The sequence below is a fragment of the Corvus kubaryi genome, unplaced genomic scaffold (genome assembly GCF_017639235.1).
Source record: "Corvus kubaryi isolate FWS band 111438036 unplaced genomic scaffold, C.kubaryi_AGA036_p1.0 37394, whole genome shotgun sequence".
Taxonomy (NCBI): Eukaryota; Metazoa; Chordata; class Aves; order Passeriformes; family Corvidae; genus Corvus; species Corvus kubaryi.
In genome coordinates, this window is record NW_024581133.1 from 1,239,249 (window position 1) to 1,258,851 (window position 19,603).

A 19,603-nucleotide genomic window follows, 5' to 3' on the forward strand; every position below is an offset into this window, starting at 1 on the left:
TAGCTTGTAGTAAAGTGTTTAATAAAGTACAGTATCAGAAACAATAGTCTATTAGAAAAGCTCAAAAGGTGAACACCATATATATTGTACTTGTTACATTTTCAGTGATAATTTAGGAGTGAAGGATTTCCAAAGGATCCAGCAGAGATAGAAACAACACAGAAACCTATTTTTGTCAGTTTTGAAACAGAGATGTGCAGTTGTTGAAAATACCTTTCTCGCCAGGAAGAAGGCAAGCACTGAGATTATGATTTATTAGTTATGGCTAAACACACAGCAGTGCATGTCCAGTCCTAATGTGCTCCAAGTGTTCCCTGCAAAATAAGGAGTGATCTGTAGCACAGGTTGAAACTTGTGTCACTCAGTTTGATTTTATTTCGAGTAAGTCACAGCCCTTCAGGAATGCAGGGTGATTCATCAGGCTGGCTGTGCTCTGCTGGCTGGTTCTGAAAGGTGTGATGTACTGAGAGATGTTCATTCCATGTTCCAGCAATGGAACCAGTCTTTGAATCATTCAAATAACAAGTTTAGTGGGCTTGGGCAGGATGGAAAGTGAATTCAGTTTGAGGAACCGTAGCTGTGATTTCTGGTCTATCTGTCAGAGGCTTGCTCTGTTCTCAGCTACTCATCAGGCTGCTCTGATGATCTCCATGGGTATCCCCAGGGATGCACAGCAGCAGGGTAAGCACAGAATGGGTCCAAGAATGTGCATACTCTGAAATACAATCCCGTCATACCCCTTGTTGGGACTTTTTTCCCCCCCCTAAATTATGTTACTGATACTCTGTTCAGGCTATAAAATTTGCAAAACTGAGAGGTTAACAAATATCCCACCAGCCTTTTTGTGGACGTGTACTGTTCATAATCACAGGTCACTAGTTGATGACATCTTCCCTTAAGTACCAGACTCATGAGAGGCCAAAGCAAGAAACTAACTTCCAATGAAAACTGGAATTATTATTATACAACCCATCATTTTGACAGGAGAAGAAAATTTGGGGTCTTTCTTAAACCATTGGGGAAGGAAAATTTGTCCTTTTTTGTTTTTTCAAGTGCAGACCCTAGGTCACTACCACTTCCCCAGCTGTAAAGGTCTATGGTTATAGTTACCATCCTCCTGATTTCTGTCATAAATCCAAACTTGGGAGTTTCCTTTTCCTGTGTGATGGTCACATAAGAAAGGAAGTCACAAGCTGTTGCAGAATGCAACTGAGATCTATAGGGATATAAAGAAATTCAGATCTTTGGGAGCATCAGCAAATAATAATAAACAAATGAGAGGGTTTAGATGAGAACAAATACACTGATTTAAAATAACACGGATTCATTTTTCCTAATTTTTTTTTTCTGTAGAGTTTCTAAGGGACTATGTTTCAAAGAGGAAGCTTAGATTGATTACATTTTTGGATACAGTTTTTACCTTAAAAAAAAAATCACCATTAGTGACTGATACTGCAATTCAATGATTCACATCAGGATGTGTATGAGCAGGCTGTGATGTATTTTGTGGAGGCTAGAAGACATTCACTGGCTTATGTTTCATCAGTTTGCAAGGAGTTGTGTTGTTACACCTCAGTGCTATCACATTCACTTAAGACTGATTATCAATAGTGCTCAGTTGACAATTTACACTTTGCAGGGATTCCAGAGTTTACTTCAGTTGGCAGAGAAACACTGCTCAAATCTCCAGCTGTGAGGAAGGAAATGACCCACGGAGTGATTTAACACTTAGAGAACTCTGTGCTGTGCAGGCAGTGCTGTAAGTCAGTATCTCCATTCCTGGCAGGCAAATTCCAACCTCTGCATCAGGTAACACTTTTTAACTGTATCAATCTTAGAGATATCATGAGGGGTTTTTTTTTAAATCAGAGAAGGGATAACCTCAATTATGAATGAAGAATCTGTAAGTAAAGAGTACAGGGCTTTCTGGAGTTCCTCTACACAACTGACTGCTGCAGGTGATAGGTCTAAGGCCTTGTATCTTCTGGGACTCTTTGAAATTTACCTTTGTAAAGGTTTCTTTACCTTTGATCTTACTTCATGAGTTCTTCATACATAAAATTATCCACTCACTTAAAGATAGAACATTTTTCCAAAACTCTGTTAGTTGAGGAAGAATGAGGATGACATTTTTGTTTTCCTTTTCCATTCTTTGGGAAGTGCCAAATTCTTGGCTAATGCTGGCATATGTAGGCCAAAAAAAAGTAGTTCTCCAAGATAATACTGCTCAGCACAGAACAGAGGTCAGTAATCAGACCACAGCCTTGATATTCAGAGATACTAAGATACAACACATTCTTTAAGTCTTTCTGAAAAGCAGAGCTCATGTTCCTAAAAATGTCTCTAGCTGCAAGCTTCCCTTTTCATACAAAACGACTTGAATTGCTTTCTTTTTTTTTTTCTTTAGAGAAACCAGTGGCTATTTACACTTGCTATCAGGATATTCACATCAGGAATTCAACTAATTATGCATGCACAACCATCAAATGGTGCACCAAAGAGAATGTTCACACATGCTGAAGAAGAGAATACAGCTCTGTACTATGAAAGGCAATTGTAATGTCAAAGATTTATCAGTTAGCTAAGGACACTACAGTCCAAGTTACAGACAACTACACAGAGAAATAAAAAAGGATCAAAAAAAAAGTATTAGTATTTAAACCCAAAGTTAATGAATATAAAATAATATTAAGATTAATGAAAACCTTAATAGGTAAATTATTTTCAAATAGTTTATTTAGAGAACTATGAACTATTTTCTAATAATGCCCTTTACATAGTTGCATCTATAGAAAGCTTGTTGAGTGAGAGCAAAAAAATGTAGCATTAAAGAATTTTCCATCAGAAATGATTGGTTTAGCTACAAAAGTAAACCAAGCACAAACAATAAATCAAAGAGAGCATTACAGAAATATTTACCTTATCAAATAGAAATTCAGTGTCAGAATTTGGTGTTTAGGGTTGATTTGTGAATATAGGAAATTACAGTATGCAGAAAGTGAATGGAGCACTACAGCTCTTCATTTCTGTCTGGAGCTGTCAGTACCATGTAAACAGAGCATTTCTAACAATATCCTCAAATTAACAGATCATAAGTCACTGAGCCAGGAGCAGGGGAAACTAGACTAGCTTTCTACATGTTTGGCAGTCACTAACTTTTTACAGGCTGCCATAGATGCGTTTAATTACATCAGCCTCTTCCTTGTCCAGGATGCCCTTGTCCACGTAAGCATCAGCCTGCTGGTCAATGAAATCTCTCAGCTTTGAAAGATCATAGTCTGAAAAACAAGAATTCATTTGCACAATGGGTCATTGCCATTATACTGCTTCACCTAAGAAACAGTGTCATTGTGAAGTTTATCCAACCAAAGCACTTTACCAAACATGAAGAGAATTCTCTCTAAGTGCAACTTGTGAAAACATTAAAAACCCCAAAACAGCTGCACAAAGTCTTTTTACACATCACGGTGCTTTTATTATCCAAGAGGAATAATCATCTCTTGCTCTTGATTGATTGCTGTCAAATGCCAAGGCAAGAATATTTTCTGGTCCAGAGATTTGTGTTCTAGTCTGCACAGCAAAAGCTGTTGTGCCCTATTATTTTCACAACTGTCATGGAATCAAAAGAAAGTGTTAAATGTACTATTTCCTATTGAAATTCCAGTAAAACTCCCACCTACTACAAACACTGTAGTGAAAATTCATTAATGCCCCTCCCTGAAAATAGATCAAAATAATACAATTATTTACCTTGATACAGAACATAATATTCTGTTTGAAAAATACTGCAGTGAGCACTCTGTGTTAGTGGCAGTTTTTGACAATCTTCCTCTGTCAACCTGCAACAGATCTGAAAGATCTGAAAGCTCCTTCCTCCTTTTCCAGTAGAGGAGTGCACCTATGCAGCCTGATTCACACCATATGCATTAAATAGACTTTTCCTATGCTCAAAAACATCACTATTTTACATGACAAGAATTCTGCTGCAAAGCAATTTTTCAAATAACATAAAAAGGTAACCTATTGTGTAACTCTGGCAACAGGTTCAGTATATTCACACATAAGCACAATAAAGTTTCAGTTACATAATTTGCTGCATAAATGTAAAGCTTAATTTGTTAGAATCAGAAGAAGAATATCAATGTTTTAAGGGTTCATACTAAGTTAAGTGATCAGTATCTTTCACAAGAATGAATACATTCTGAATTTTTCAGTATGAATTACTTATTCCACAGACAGAGCCTTCAGAATACATTAAAACTGATTTTGCAATGTCCAATGTATAACATCACACAGCAATGCATGGAAGAACCTTCTTTCAAACTGTGCATTCTTAACAAAATAGACAATAATGAATTTGTGGTTTTTTAGGGTTCAAAAATTAACCAAAACGGGAGAGAAATAGAATGATATTAAGAAGCAAATTCATGTTTGCAATCATTTTTATAAGAGTATAAGGCAATTTCAAATGAGTAATACAGAAAACTGATATTCAACACTCCCCACTCCTGCAGAGGTGTCCTCTCCATATCTGAGTTAGCAGGAGTTTTGCCATTTGCTGTAGTGAGGCCAGGATTTCTTGTCTGGTCTGTTACTGTCATTACTTAATAGAATGTAACCTGCTTGTCTCTCCATCCTGTGTGAGTAATAGGGACAAATAGCGCTGAGCAATTTCGTAATTGGGATGTGAGATTTCATTCATGTTGACAGAATGGGGGTGTCCAGGGAAAGATACCAAAGAATGGAAATGAATGAAGAACAAATACTAAATTAATTTCATATCCACTTTTCACATTAAAATCTCTGTTCTTATTTTACTTCTAGAATACTGTTTCTAACTCTGAGATTATTATGTGGAGATATGAAGGTTTAATTACTAAACATTCTGTATGGGATTTCAACCATTATGATATTATCCAATTCGGGCTAATTTGTGTATCTCACAGCAATTTAAATTGATTTTTCTTCTAGAAATTGATAACTGCCAATTTCTAATACTTATTTCTAATCTATTGCAATTAGGAAAATCAGCTTTGGGTTTATATTCACTGCAACAGCTGCAGCATTACATGGAGCTGTGAAAGAGCTCTAGTAAATGAAGTGAGCTCTTATTTGCATATTCAGATCAAGCCATTTGCCATTGAAATTAATGACAGAATTGACTTTCATTTCTAAATGGCTGCTGTTAGTGTTACAAAGGTCTGAACTACCTAAGTACTTGCTGAACAATCCACACACGTGCTCTCTGCATGTATCAGTTAAATGCTCAGTTCTGCAGTGGTTCCAAACCTCAAGCCAGGTCTGGGAGATATCAAGGACAGGCCCACAGAGCCTGTAGATTGTAAATAGGCAAAACAAACTTAGGGCACAAAAGGCAGTCAGCCCAAAATCCAGGCTTTTATCTTTAAATCATCCCAGCCACTCAAGCTTACCAGCCTCCTTAATAGGCAAGTGATACTTTTAAACTGCAGAAATGCAAATCAACATTTCCAGGGTTATTAGTCATTGAATGAATAATAATATCTACTGAAATTCATACAAAGTTGAGGACCCACAAACATTTGCCTGAAGAAAATCTAAACCTCTTCAAGGATATTTGGTGAGTAAACCAATCCATGAGTAGGGCTGGGAAAGTCTGGCTATTTTAATACATGAATTACTTTGAGAATGGCTTTTCTGCCAGCTCCCAGGTGCCAGCTGGAAGTGGGGAAATGATTGATGAGCACACCAGCACCACCTAATCTTGCACTGAAGAAACACTGCAATGCATTCACGGTTAGATAAGCTTACCCTGACTGTACTTCTTTTAACATCATCCCAGGGGAACTGAATTAGCATTTTACAAAAATAAAGGGTATGAAAAGGCACAATAAAGATGATGTATCAGAACAGTAAGAATACTATTCTAATTTTGTCATAACTTACACTCACTTTAAGGCCTGTTTCCATTGCCAGAGGACAATAAAGATATTTTAGTACAAATGAAAATCCATCTCCACAGAAATGTATATCTTAATGCATTCACAGGCAGATAAAATGCTATTGATCTGCAGTCCCAGCCATTTTCAGACTGCAGCAGTGCAGAAGAAAGATTACTACAAAGAGGAGCGAGGGGCTGCCCAGGCAGTATGCGTGATACAGAGATATAATCACACATGATGGAGATCTAATTACTATAATGAGTACATTGCTAAACAGAACCATTAATTAGAATTGGCAGGAAAACTCTCGAGCAAATATGCACGCCTGCTGCTAACTGCCATGGCTGCCATTGTGTGCAAACGATTTGAGAGATGGGAATTTTTTTTATAGTCTTTCCTATTACAGTTTCTGTACAGGAAAATGAATGTGTTGGGCTGTGGGCATGCGCTCATCTCTGAAATGTAATTCATACACACTTCAGCTGACAGAGAGGATGGATAGATTTACCCAGGGCTAATCTCATCTCACATCAGCCTCTGCTTGGCTGGTGCAAGAAGGATTCTTCTCGCCAGGCGCCAGTCATAGCCCAGGGGTGGATCCCCTGGCTAGGAACCTTCACTTCCAGAGAGGGTGGCGGCAGAACACACAGCCATGGCAGAGAATAGGGATAGTAAGCTGGTTTTATGTAAGAACTTGAGGGAAAAAACAGTATGAATAAATAAAGATCTTTGGAAAATAAACGAGAAATCCTGCTGCCGCCAGCTCTCACACAGCCCTGCCTCCAAGGAAGAGGCAAATGGTGGGACAGCTGGTGAGCAAACCCTGTGCAGCTGCTTCAGTCACTGCTCCCTTCTACACAGCTTTGCATGTGAGAGCTACAAGTCATTTGAGTTGATTTGGGCTGCAATCCAATCCAATTCCAGTGCTACTGACATGAGTTTGTATCTCAACTATTCCTGGTTATGAGACAAGACTCGTTGCTATTGGGGCAGGCACGCTGCCCAGATGCACCGAGCTTCTCTAGACACACCCCCAGACATTTCAAATGCATCCATCTCACATACAAAGTCATAATTAAACAACATGATGAGCTGAGAAATGAAGCACTAGGCAAAGCTGACACAGCTACCTAGTGACAGGCAGACCACCATGACTGTGTGGACAGCCCATGACTAACTCCCCACTGGTCAGTCTCTGTGGGTTTTGTGGCCAGTGGCCATTCGACCCAGTTTACATTAATCTACCTTTGTTCACTATTTCTGGTCATTGGCTTAACTTTTACATGACCTGTATTATTTAACTCTAAAACCACTAATGATCACTGTAATCTAGACAAGCACAGTTAGTTTCATATTACTATTACTTAAGTTATGACACAATATTAAGTTATACAACACAGTATAAATTACTTGCTTTTTAATGCATATGGTGCCCACCCCAATGTCAAGGCCTTTTACTTCATACCTTCTTTGTTACCTTGTTTATTGTGTTTTTTCAGCCATTCTATGTTCTTCCTGATTGCTTCCAAGTATGCCTCAGATTTCCCTGGAGGAAAGGATGAGAGAGAAATCAGGCACTTACATCAATGATTGATGCAGCTTGCTTAACTGGGTGAAGTTGGTCACAGCGAAGGCAGATTAAAACTATTCTTAGTTTCTGTTTAAAACCTGAGTCCTGTCAAACTTAGTCAGGCAAAATTCCCACAGATGGCTAGCAGCTGTTGCCTGTGCAAGATTAGTCATACACAAACTTAGGGTCATGGCTTTTTTTGATCTTTAGAAACTGCATATGTGGATTAAAAACAACCTGTAGCTTTTTGATCATCACAATTGTTCAGCAAAGAAGAAGCTGTTGAGAGAGCAAGGAATGACTTAATTAGGACTGAGAGCTTTCAGTGTCAAAACTCCTCCATATAGTAGGACTAGCAGCATACAGCAAACCTAAAATTGTGGAAAGGCAACTTGAAATATAGTTAGTATTTTACTGAGAAAAAGGATGTATTAAAATTACCATGATAAGTCCTTGTTACAACTGAAATTTTAAAGTGATGACTATTTTTGGACCAGAAAGCACACAGGACAGAATTAGTTCAAGGATTACCTAATAAGGCCCCTAAGGAAATATTCCAGCTAATGGATTTTGAATTCTTAACTTGGCTGGAGCTTTATTGATGTAATGTTCTTACATTTGTCAGGAATAAAAACCTAGTGTGATTAGTGTGTAGAAGCTTACTACTGCCAACTATGCATGTCTGCTCCTGTTAGTAAGTATTAGACACAGTATTAGATATTACCCTCATTTTTGAGCTGGGAGTACAGTAACTTTATAATAAGTTAGTCTGTGGAGGAGCAAGGGCATTGCATGATGAGACAAAGAACTAAATACTGATCCAATTTAAATTTCTAAAAAGCTATTGGGCTGAAGATAAAGGAAAATAACCTGAAGCAAACTGAAAAGACAAATCTTCAAGAGACGAGCAAAATGTGTTATTTATCACTTCCCACGGGTATTGAGATAACTTTTCTTTACTGTGAAATCAGACGCCATCTTGAGCTGTCTCCCTCTTCCATGTTCAAATAATTATGCTGCTGGAAAAAAAGCCACCTTCCATCTGTGAGTGGCTGCACTGCCCACAGGGCTGAACCAGGTGATGGACAGACTACAATCTACTGCAGTCCTGACTTCTGCAATTCACTACTCAGCAGGCTGAGTGAAAACATTGCATTCCAAAACTTTTGAGCATCAGACAGCACTGGTGCAAAAGAAGCAATTTCGTTTAACCATCTGATTACAAAACACAAAATTTATGCTGGACCCTTAGCCGTAAGAACTCACTGAAAGGTTTCTGCACCAACAAGCATTCTCTTCCAAGAGTTCAGCACAATAGGAAGGCACAGTGTCCCCTGCAGATTTGTTTTGAGATAGAGTAGCTGATTTGCACCCAGGTGATTTCAGCCAGCACAGTCTAACTTAGCACATGGCATTATTTGTCATGCTGAGGCATGACAAAAGTAACTGTACTACTGTGCTACGTTTCCTTAGGGAGACACTAACTTACTGTAATGTTTTCAAAGTTATGTAAAACAGATTAATTACTGATAACCTTTAACCTCTGGCAGTAGGCAATGTAAATTGTGTCACTGCCTTTCAGCACCAGCTTTCAATGGGCCTGCTCTGATTGTTGAATATTCTGGCCATCTGATTTCACTGAAAAGCCACAGATGCAAAGCAGCAAAATCTCTCTGCACTGTGTCAAACTGCATTTCATATTGTTCTAAAGGGGTCTATGAATTCTGTGAATATCTGCTCAGCAAGGGCTATAGTGTCATATGTTTAAAACTTGGTAGGTAAGTACACTTCTGAATCAAGCTGTTGTGTGCTGACTCCCAGTGACTATAGACTGAAGATATTTATGCTAACACAATGGAAAATCAATACCAAAGAGAGGAAAAGACTCCAATCACTTGGAGCACACATAGTAGGAAAAGAAATGGCTATTCTGTACCTCCAGATTCTTCACTGTTTCCTGCTGCATTTTGTCCTTCATCTTTTGTAGAATCCTTCGAAACTTCATATTCCTTTTCCATTTTAGCTGCTTCTTGCTTTGTACTGTCTGCTTCTTCACTACTCTTGTCTAAAGAAATAACAAGAGCAAACAAGTTTGTATCAAATGTACCAAGAACATTTCTCAATCACATCAATACAATCTTTGGCAAGTAAAGCATTTTGAATGATGGTTGAGGAGGAGCCTCATTGGAGCCTGTCTCAAAGAGGTTTCTAAAGGTCACCTCTACTCCAGACCTCTGGAAAGAGGAATGCCTGTTTCTGCTCCCACAAACAATAGCTGAATACAGGTGACTGCAATGCAAAGGCACATTTCTTTGTGCAGAGAAAAGTTATATGAAATTGGTATTCGCTAGATCCCAAGTTGACAAATAATGGGTTTTCATTATTATTTAAGTATTAAAAAGCACTGATACAGCTTGCTTTTGTATATGTGTAATGTCTGCACTCCAGTGAAGGAAAAGACTTCTCAAAGACTGGACAATTAAGTGAAAATTTCTCCCTTGTTGTGTGTTTAGATAACCAAGCTGTGGCTACAGGTCCTTGAGGGACTGTGGCTTTAACAAGCAGTCTGGCTGCTACAGCAATTTGCTAAAGCAACTTTTAACTGAATAGGTTAAAAAAAAGTGTTATTCCAGGAGAGAAAATTGGAGAATAAGTACCTGCTGTTAGTTTTGTCCTGGTTTTAGTGGAAGGGTTTTCAAGCTTCTTCTTTGTCTGCTCAGCTATCATTGTATCTAAGTTTTCTAGAAATCAAGGCAAAACAAAACCAAACCCCAGTTATTCTTCAATGGATAAGATGCAGAATCTATACTATATTGTCCCCAACACCAGTCTGACTGGTAAGTAGAAAACTAAAAGAACAGCCTTCATCCTTGCCTCTGAACAATTAATGCAGAGCCAATTATAAAAGAACAAACAACTCTATGGAATATTGATCAATCTTATTTAAAAAAATTAACAACTGAGTCATGACAGTAAGAGCACCAAATAGAGCCAACATGCGTAAAGACAGTGAAAGTGTGCATCTATACTCCATATTTCAGTCACGTAAGTCACAAAATACAGATAACTATCTGTAGCAATTTATTCTGATGAAAGCAATGAAAGGCTTTAATTAACTTCACAAAGAATACAAGACTATGAAATATGTGCTTCATCCTGGTGGGAAAACACTATCCCAAACTGCCTATGTGTCTGGATTTTATATGGTTTCATTAGAAAAGAAGTCTAGTAAAAGGTTTTAAATTATATTTAGATGAAATAAACATGTAAATTGAAGAGATTAAAACAAATACTTTCTAAAGTCACTAAAGTCAAGCATTTACCTGAAAACCAACTAGACAGCTGTGGCCATGTATATAGCTCTAGAAGACCAGAAAATGTATTTCTATGCAAATTTCAGGGCTGAATTCATCTAATTTGAAAGTAAAAGCACCTCTCCATAAAGATGGATGTCTCAGATATAAACATTGTATGCTTACGTGGGAAAGAAAGTCCTTTTGATACCACACTTGGTAGATATTCAAAATACGGATCCCCATACAATCTGCCGTATTTCCTCAGTCATATTATGGACATGGTGTAGAATTTTCCTTCCCTTTATCAGCTTTTTAAAGGGTCAGTTAAATATGGATTCAAAATTTCATACACATTCTCTTGTTGGTGGGTATTTTTGAGAGACTTAAGTTTCAAAATTTGTGAAAATTCCTTTTCTATTAACAGCTGAAATTTTCAGCATGAGATGTGGCAACTGTGGCAGAATAGATATAATAAGGCTAATAATATTTTAATTCGTATTTTCTGCATAAGGCCAGTAGTCTATCCATCAGCTGGGAGAATTTTTTTCCATCAGAAAGATACTGAGCACTGCAACCTAAGGGGTAGTTTTTTAGCAAGCATATTTCTCTTTGTGGCAGATCACCAGAAGCAATTATGCTTCCCATCTGATGAGAAATCACATAATCCTGTCTGCCTGCATCCTCTGTATTTTGTTATTTACATAAAATTAAAATGTAAGCAGTAGTTTTTGGCACCCTGCCTGACTGCACCCTCTCAGTTCTACATCACATCATGGTTTTTTTGTGAATATTTTCATTCGGTACATATCCCTTTAATGTGATTTCTGACCTTGCCCCATATGCCCTAAACAAAACAAGTCTGGGCTGTGTTACAAGTGGATCAGACATCCTGGTGAAATAAAAAACAAGCTAGAATTAAGAGTGGTGGTATCACTAATCACTTGATCCAAAGCTTATTGAAAGGACTGTAAACATGTCTTTCAGTTGATCTTAAGATTCTGGTTTTTATCCTGAATCAGTACCATACTAGTATTTCAAAAGGAGTATAAGGATTTCTCTGTTGCAAGAGGTACAGTTTTCAGGATAAGATTACACAATCAAAAACTTAAAAAACCTTTGTAAACTCAAGTGAATAGATTATTCTCCTTCACTAATTCATGCAAATGCAAAAATGTCACTGATTCTGGAGCTTAATCCAGCATATTCTATTAAATTAGGCTTAATTTTAAGTCTCAACATAGTATTTTAAAAAATAAAAGTATTTAAAAATTTCAAATATCACACATTTGTAAGCGCATTGATTCATAAGTGCCTTTCATGTTCTTCCTTAAAAGTGTCTGCATCTAGGCAGTAAGGTTCTATTAGCAGGAAACAAAAAGACTCCACCACAAGATAGATTTACAACCTGCCAGGACATCTTTAGATTTAAATGTCTGCATACTGATATTTCCAAAAGTTTTTGTTCTGTTGATAAATTGTAGTGTTTAAAAGTTGTACACATATCCACACACAGCATGTGCTACTGAAGGCAACAGGATTTATATTCTTCCATTATTTATTAACTTCTATAAATAGCATCAGGAATTGTACAGTTCCTCTGAGTCCTTTGATTTGGGTAACAATTTCATGCACTATCACTCCTTTGTGAGTACAGAATTGCCTTCCAGCCCCATGAAGTGTAACAAGGCAATGCTGACCACTGATGCCCTGAGCTTTGCCACTACAGCCAGATTGAATATGGTAAGTGCTGTGTTCACTTTCAAAGCTTTGTTTTGTCAGTAAGGATATGGACAAACTCCCAAGACAGGCCTTCTAACAAGCACTACATTTGACGGGAGAAGTGGTGGAGTTACCTTGCCGGCTGGATAGCCCATCAACACGGATCTGAACATTTATAATCAGCCGTATTTCCTGAGTGACAGAGTCCACGTTTGTGGGGCTTGTCTGATGCACCTACACTTGTACCCTGGAGAGAATATTACCAGATAATCCCAGTTCTTCCTGAACAGGTTTTATTGCCCTTGCTCCGCTTCAAAATTAATGCTTTAACAGCTGGTATTGTTTCAAAACATGTTTGTACTTGCCATGTGTGGCCAGGCCCGGGCTGGCCAGGGTTTGCTCTCAGTGACACTGATGGAGTGAGTCATCTTCTCGAGTGAGCCGTGCCTGGCCAGCAGCTAAGCAACCGCATGTCCTAGCGCAGGTCTAACAAGGATTGATTACTTTTCCGGTGTCGTTTCCTTAGCAACCTCATTTGCACAGAGGAAGACCTTAGAAAGGTACTGACCTTTCCACAGAGCTGGCCACTTATTTGAAATGGCACTAATTAAAACAACAGAACAATAACTACTGAGCTAATGGAAGTGACCTACGTTGGTAAATAGGTCAGTGCCCCGGCGGCGGCTTTCCGCAGAGCAGGATAATCGCATCATCCAACCAGACAGCCGGAGTCACAAGATCTGGTTTCTGCCTTGCCTCACTTTCTAACCTGCTCTTTGATCTGGGATGACTCACTGAAGCATTCATGCTGCAGGAGGGCTTCTGTTTTGAGTAGGCATCCTGAGACGTCCTAGGCCCAGTTCCTACACACTGATAGATCCTCCTAATTCCACCTGAAAATGCAAATTCCCAGCACTTTTGAAACTCTGAAGTCCTTCAAGTTGGGCATCCAAAAATCTGAACTGCATAAACCCAGAACGCTTATCTTTAGTCTGGGAGAATGCACTGCGGTAACACCCTCTAAATTAATGGGAAATGATACTACGTGAATAACTATTACAAATTAAATTACTTTTTTCTTATTAGAGAGGCAGAAACTAACGTATCCATCTGAGTATTTAATGGAATTTGTAATGGAAGCCTGAAATGGACCTTTCTCAATATACTGATTCATGGTGTTTTCCAGACTCTCACAAATTTTCCTGCAAAGGGTTTTTTCTTCTGCATAATTGTCCTGTACCTGGGAGGCAGCTTCACATTCTACCCTCATCAAATTGACTGAAGCTGAGATTCTGTGTCATTAAACTTCCACAGAAAGACCTGCTTTGCTGTTCTGTTTTCATACAGCATAAAAAGACTGTGTTTATTAAAGGAGGAAAGGGATCATCAAGATACCTGACATCACTTTTAACACTAACTAAAACATTAGTTTACTTAATGAGTTCATACACTCCAACTGCTTCAGCTGGAAAGCTTTGTGCTGATGACTTCTTGTGTGAGATGCACATATTTCAGATATTAAAAAAACACAGTTCTCCCAGGGCTTTTCTGTCTCCTTATGATCCTTAAGAGTTTGCAAGGGTGTTTTCCATCTGTGAAAAATCTCTGGACATCTCAGCATTTGCTTGGGACTATTCTGTGGGAAGAGCGTATCTGATTAATTCTTTGGCTAAGTGCATGTCCAAGAACTGTCAATATCCACAGGATTTTCCCCAAAGTAGCCAAAAGCAGAGTTTGACCTTTGGTCAGCTATAGATGTATCAAGCATATGTCACATAAACTGCTAAAACTGTGACGAACAAGAGAAATCCCTCCATTGTGGAATTACAGATGGGTCTCACCCTTGCAAATCTCCTGCTCCTCTCTAACTCCCTGCCTCACATGTCAAGATAAAGCATTTTCTTTCTGAATCTCCCTGTTTGACTGATTTGTTGTGATGTGTGTCTGAAGCCTAATGCTGCCATGAGGAGTGACATGTCAGGTGACGAATCCCAGGTCATGGCATCACTTGTAAAGGGTTTACAGGCAAGACGGTCAGAGTGATTTGAAATTAAGACAGAAGCAGTATCACTTGGCAATCAGGTTAAAAGCAACTCCACAAGTAAAACACAATTAAACAGATGTGCTTTGAGGTAAAAATAGCTCTGACCAAGTCTCGTTTATTACCCTTATTAAATTCCCTACCTCACAGGCAATTTCTCAGATTTATCCTTTTAATATTCTACAGGCATTTCTTTTGCATTAGTCCAGGTCTCTTAGAGCTGTGTGGTGCAGTCCTTTGCTAATCCTTTCCCATCCTGGAGCTGCTCCATGGCCTGTGCACACATTTTATGTGCTTTCACAGCATGCCCTTTACAAGTGTGATGGTTTGGGACTGGAGCAGCACAGAGCTGCCTCTCCTGCAGGAGTGGGATGGAGCTCAATTTTGAATGTTCAGTGACACCTTCTTAACCCACACCCACGTAATCATCTCAAATCACAACTTACGGTCTCAGTGCTCAACTGTCAACAGAGAGACACTGAATTCAGAAAGTACGGGGGGTTATGGAGCTACTAAATACAGTGAGAAAAAATAAAAGCATTACCCTCCTCTAGAAATGCAAACCACTTGGTAGGATGCAAAACCAAGGAATACATTTGTCAAATAATACACTATAAGAAGATGGAGATTTCCATCCAGTTGGGAAAGCATAGAAGAGGTAGAGAAGGGAAGTGGAAGAAGAGGCAATATATTTGCAAGAAATACGTGCAAATTTAAACGGTAGATAGTCATAAGCAAAGGAACAAACTGTATTTGTTTGGGTTCTTTAACACATGATTTGATAGTCATGTAATGTAGTGGGAAAAGCAATTAGTGATACTAAAACTACTGGATCTCTCCCAAAACATATCTGAGAAGATTTCAATCCTGTGGCTACTGAAAATACTACGCCTTCACACAATGCCACCCTCAGGTGATGTGCAGTTTCCTGTAGAGTGTAGTGGTCCTGGTTCTCGAGAAATGTGAGGTCAGCTGTCATACACTTTTCACACCATAGCCACCCATTTGTTTTATTATGCAGTGAGAGTCTGAGTGGGGGAAAATATGAGATAAGATCTAAGTAGCAGAGGAAAAAACCACATTCATGTGTTTGTGCAAATGCAGAAGTAGCAGGGGACAGACATGGAGGAGGTTACAGAAAGAAAAGCTATAAAGGTGCAGTGGGGTCTGCAACCAATATACTTCCTCGATTCCAGTCTTGCCTGTCTTTGCACACTCTCTGTCCCCATATCCTCTTATCTTACCTCCATGCAAATTCATCTTGGGTTTAACTATTTGCATATACTTTACATAATCACTGCTGCTCCTCAGTATTCACTCTACTCTTATTATCTAAGGTGTCCCTGATTTCTCCTTTTCAGATATAGCACAGTACAGTAGCATCTGTGTGACCTTAGTTCATCAGATACAAAATAAATACCAGAGGAAAGAGCTGCCTGAAATTAAATAACTCCCACTGGCAGCTGTATGCATCATTCACATGATAAATACTAGGTAAGGAAAATCACCAAAAGGAAAATTAAGGTAGGGAAAAATTCGTTAAATAATGTTTATGAAGAAAATCTACAGTAGCTACAAAGAGACCTTTGGAAAAAAGGATTTTAAAAAGAAAAAAGATGGTATTATGCATGAATGGTTCCCTGTATGAAATATTGTCAGTGCCCTTCATCGCCCAGGTCAAAATGAAGAAAAGGCCCACATGACACTGCCCATATTCCACCTGCAGCCTCTGGTTCTGCTTTAGCCACACCTTCCCTCACCCCTCTGAAATCACAGCCTGCATCAGGGAGCATCAGCTGATGGTCACGGCGAGGAAAGACGATGCCAGTGTGGGCTGTGATCTGCACTTTGCCTCACACTCTTGGCTCTCTGCCTGTTCTTGGCTACCTAAATAAATAGCAGGATCAGATCTTTGACCTGCAGCATCTGTGCTGATGAGAACTTTAGGCATTAATCACATTATTCAAACAAGTTCTCCTCTCCCAGAAAAAGGCCAGATTGTGTCTACTGTGCACTGGCCTACAATGGGGAAATCACAGAGCTTTGCCTTCGTCAGAAGTGGAGCTGTGGAGGTACCAAGAATGAATATAAGATGCACAACAGCTATTTCATATTCCTTAGCATGGGGAGGCAGGCACATGTCAAAAATCAGCACAGGAGACTTTCTGCCTCTTCTCCTTCCCCTGACTTTTTCATGCAGCCTCAGTCTGCCTAGAAGACAGTAGTACAGTAAAACAATGTCCCAACAGTTCTTTAGGAAAGGACCAAACTAACAAGTGTTCGTATTCCTCGGCAATAGTTCCCAGTGAACCATCCACCTCCTATTGCTCCTGCATCCTGCAGCTTGCTCTTCTTTCCTGTTGTCCATGAAGAACAAACGATATGGGGGTGGAAAAGGTAAACAGAGACATCTGTTCATGCCCATTTCTAACTAACACGATCTCCTACTCAGTCACGGGGGACAGTGTGGATTCTGACAGTGAGTCAGAGCCAAAGGGAGGAGGTGTGAGAGGTGGCTCTGGTTTGGTCTACGGAGGGAGGCAGCTGTGACTCAAACACTGCACACTGATCAGCTGGAATGATTTCTCTATTTCCCTCCTAAACGAAGGGGGGTTTGCTCCCCAACCAGTCTGCTGTGGGCTGTGTGTTCTACACTGTGGCTGCAGTACTCTAAATGCTTTACTACAAGGAGGTAAAAAGCGGCATCCCCTTTTGAGAGAGGACAAAGCTACAGAGTTCTTAATTTTCTTTCCAGTCCTTTGCTGCTTTCTCTTCTCCAGTTGTGGAAGATACAGAAGCCCTTTAGAAAGTGAAAACAAGATGACCATCCTCAATTATAAGATGCAATAAAATACGCATTATATGCAGTAGCATGGTGGAGCTTCTATGTATCTGTGAGATAGAGAAGTACTGATGGCAAAAGTTTGTGCTACATGTGCCAGTCTATAAATGAGAACTCCACACAAGACTACAATGTGCACAGAACTAATTTGCATTTTTAGGGTAATAGTTTATTGGGTAACATATCTTTCGCTTGGTTGGGGTGGCAATGGATAAATTTGCTACAAATCTACTCTTGTAAGCAGCACACAGCAGGAGGATATAATTAATCTAATGTGTAAAAAGAATTCATATATACACACTGGTGCCTCTTATGAATTTGCCTATCCTCTCTGAAAGCTCTATTTTTTTATGGCCCCAAGCCTCTAATTGCAAATATTTCCTAGAATGATTCTGAAAATCACTCATTATTTTGGTCTTATTAGTGGGAGATGATTTACAAATGTATCTGAACAAACTGGCAGAAACCATTTGTTCCTGTTTCTAAGCTGACAACAATATTATTAAAATAAATCTATTACAAAACTATAGTTTACTTTAAATAATTACTATAAAGAGAGCTTTTACCGAGATGGTAGTGGACTGATAGGCTTTCATTTTAGAAGTAGCTAAATAGCCTGGCATATGCAGGAAAAGTCACTTGTCATACAAAAAATCTTTTGTGTGGTGTAGATGAAGCTTTTCCTGAATATTTATCTGGTCTGTGATAGATGGCTTGGTGAAAAAGCTATCACAGTGAGTCTCCTCCATCACGTTACTCAACAGACAGAAGGAAAATGAAGGAAAGTATGATATTACTCACAAACTAATATTTAAACAGTGCAAGCATCTGTGCAATGCATGCCTTGTTCTGCTCTGCTGAAATCAAAGTCAGTTTTGCTATTGGCTCAAACAGTTCTTTTTCTCTTGAAGCACTCAGCACTGGGAAGGATATTGTCCTTTCAGTTGTGCATGGAGCATCAGCTATTTACTTATGCAATATAAATGTTATGAATGCCACGAATAATAAAATATTTTATGCTGAATCAGTCATAACTTATCCAAAAGCCTCTTGCTGCTTTCCTCTAGTCACTACATGGAAGTGTTCCAACACTTCCATTCCCCTCTGTCACTGCACCCTTGCCAACAGCAGCATCATTTCAGTAACTGTCCCAAGTCCTTCCCAAAAGCCAGCCTGTTCAGGGATAGCAGCCTGTGCCTCTGGCAGGCTGGGGCAAGCAAGGGGAGCTCAGCTGTTTGGGCAGCATTTGCTGGATGCTGCCAACAAACCCAAAGGTGGATAAGTTGATACCACAGTTGGATCTAATTCACAAGCACCTGTGTTCCTGAGATCCTGTGTCATAATTTATTACCTTATGCTTTCTGGACCAACATTATTTGTCCATTCTTTTAGCTGCAAAAATGATTTCAAAGCAGCTTTGAATCTTGAGAGCAGATGGTCTTTCTAGAAAGATTTCTGAAAGCCTTTGAACAGGCTAGAAACGTATCATGAGGCTTCCACTCCACAGAAGAATTTGCTCCCTGTAACAGCATTCATAGCTAAGAAAGTAAAGAGTGATAGAAGATGGTGGCATTTTGCCACAGCAGGATAATTATCAAAGAAGATGCACCTCAGCTGAACACACATTTTCCATCGGTTTGTTACAGGCTCTCTTTAATGCTTCCAGAGCTATACTTTCTGAACACATACTGTAAAAGGTAGGCACTACTTTTTCTCCTCTTCCATATATATGAATACATTGGTTTGGGCCTTCTGCATTCTGTTACAGGTTACATTTAGCATATGGAAAGCTTTTAAATATGTATTACATAATATTGAATATATGTATTAAAAAATAAACTTATTCCTTGTGTTTCCATGTACGTGCATCTGTGTTTTTCTTGCACCACACTGCAGCTAGACCCTTTGTAACTTAAAGCTAAACCCAATAACATCAGTCACTGCTGCAGCAAAATACTTTCCCCTACAGTAAGATACAATGATGATGACATAATGCTGTGGTTTCCAAATCCCAAGCCAGCTGTTACTGGTATATGAATTCAAATTCACTGTCTCTGCACCCTTGTGACAGGCAAAAAAAGCTTGTGACTTGATTCAGTAAATGATTTATTATTTTGAATGTATAATTCAGAGGCATAGCTTACGCATGGCTGCAGTCACAGAGTCGGGAAAATTAATTTAGACTGTTTTCTACTGTAATAAAATGGAGAGAGG

The 19,603-nt window shown here is 39.0% G+C and overlaps 1 protein-coding gene across 4 annotated transcripts in view; it reads right to left on the reverse strand.

Annotated features, from left to right (window-relative positions):
• SCG3 (secretogranin III) overlaps positions 1–19,603 on the reverse strand; it is a 28,403-nt gene continuing 8,800 nt past the window's right edge. For 2 of the 4 annotated variants that reach the window (XM_042039611.1, XM_042039607.1), the window contains 4 exons: positions 10,149–10,232; positions 9,428–9,556; positions 7,387–7,467; positions 1–3,278 (listed from right to left, as the gene is read on the reverse strand). In XM_042039611.1, coding sequence (XP_041895545.1) covers positions 3,160–3,278; positions 7,387–7,467; positions 9,428–9,556; positions 10,149–10,232 — 413 coding nt within the window. In that variant the 3' untranslated portion in view covers positions 1–3,159. The remainder of the gene's footprint in view (positions 3,279–7,386; positions 7,468–9,427; positions 9,557–10,148; positions 10,233–19,603) is intronic. The other 2 variants (XM_042039609.1, XM_042039610.1) reach the window with 2 other exon arrangements.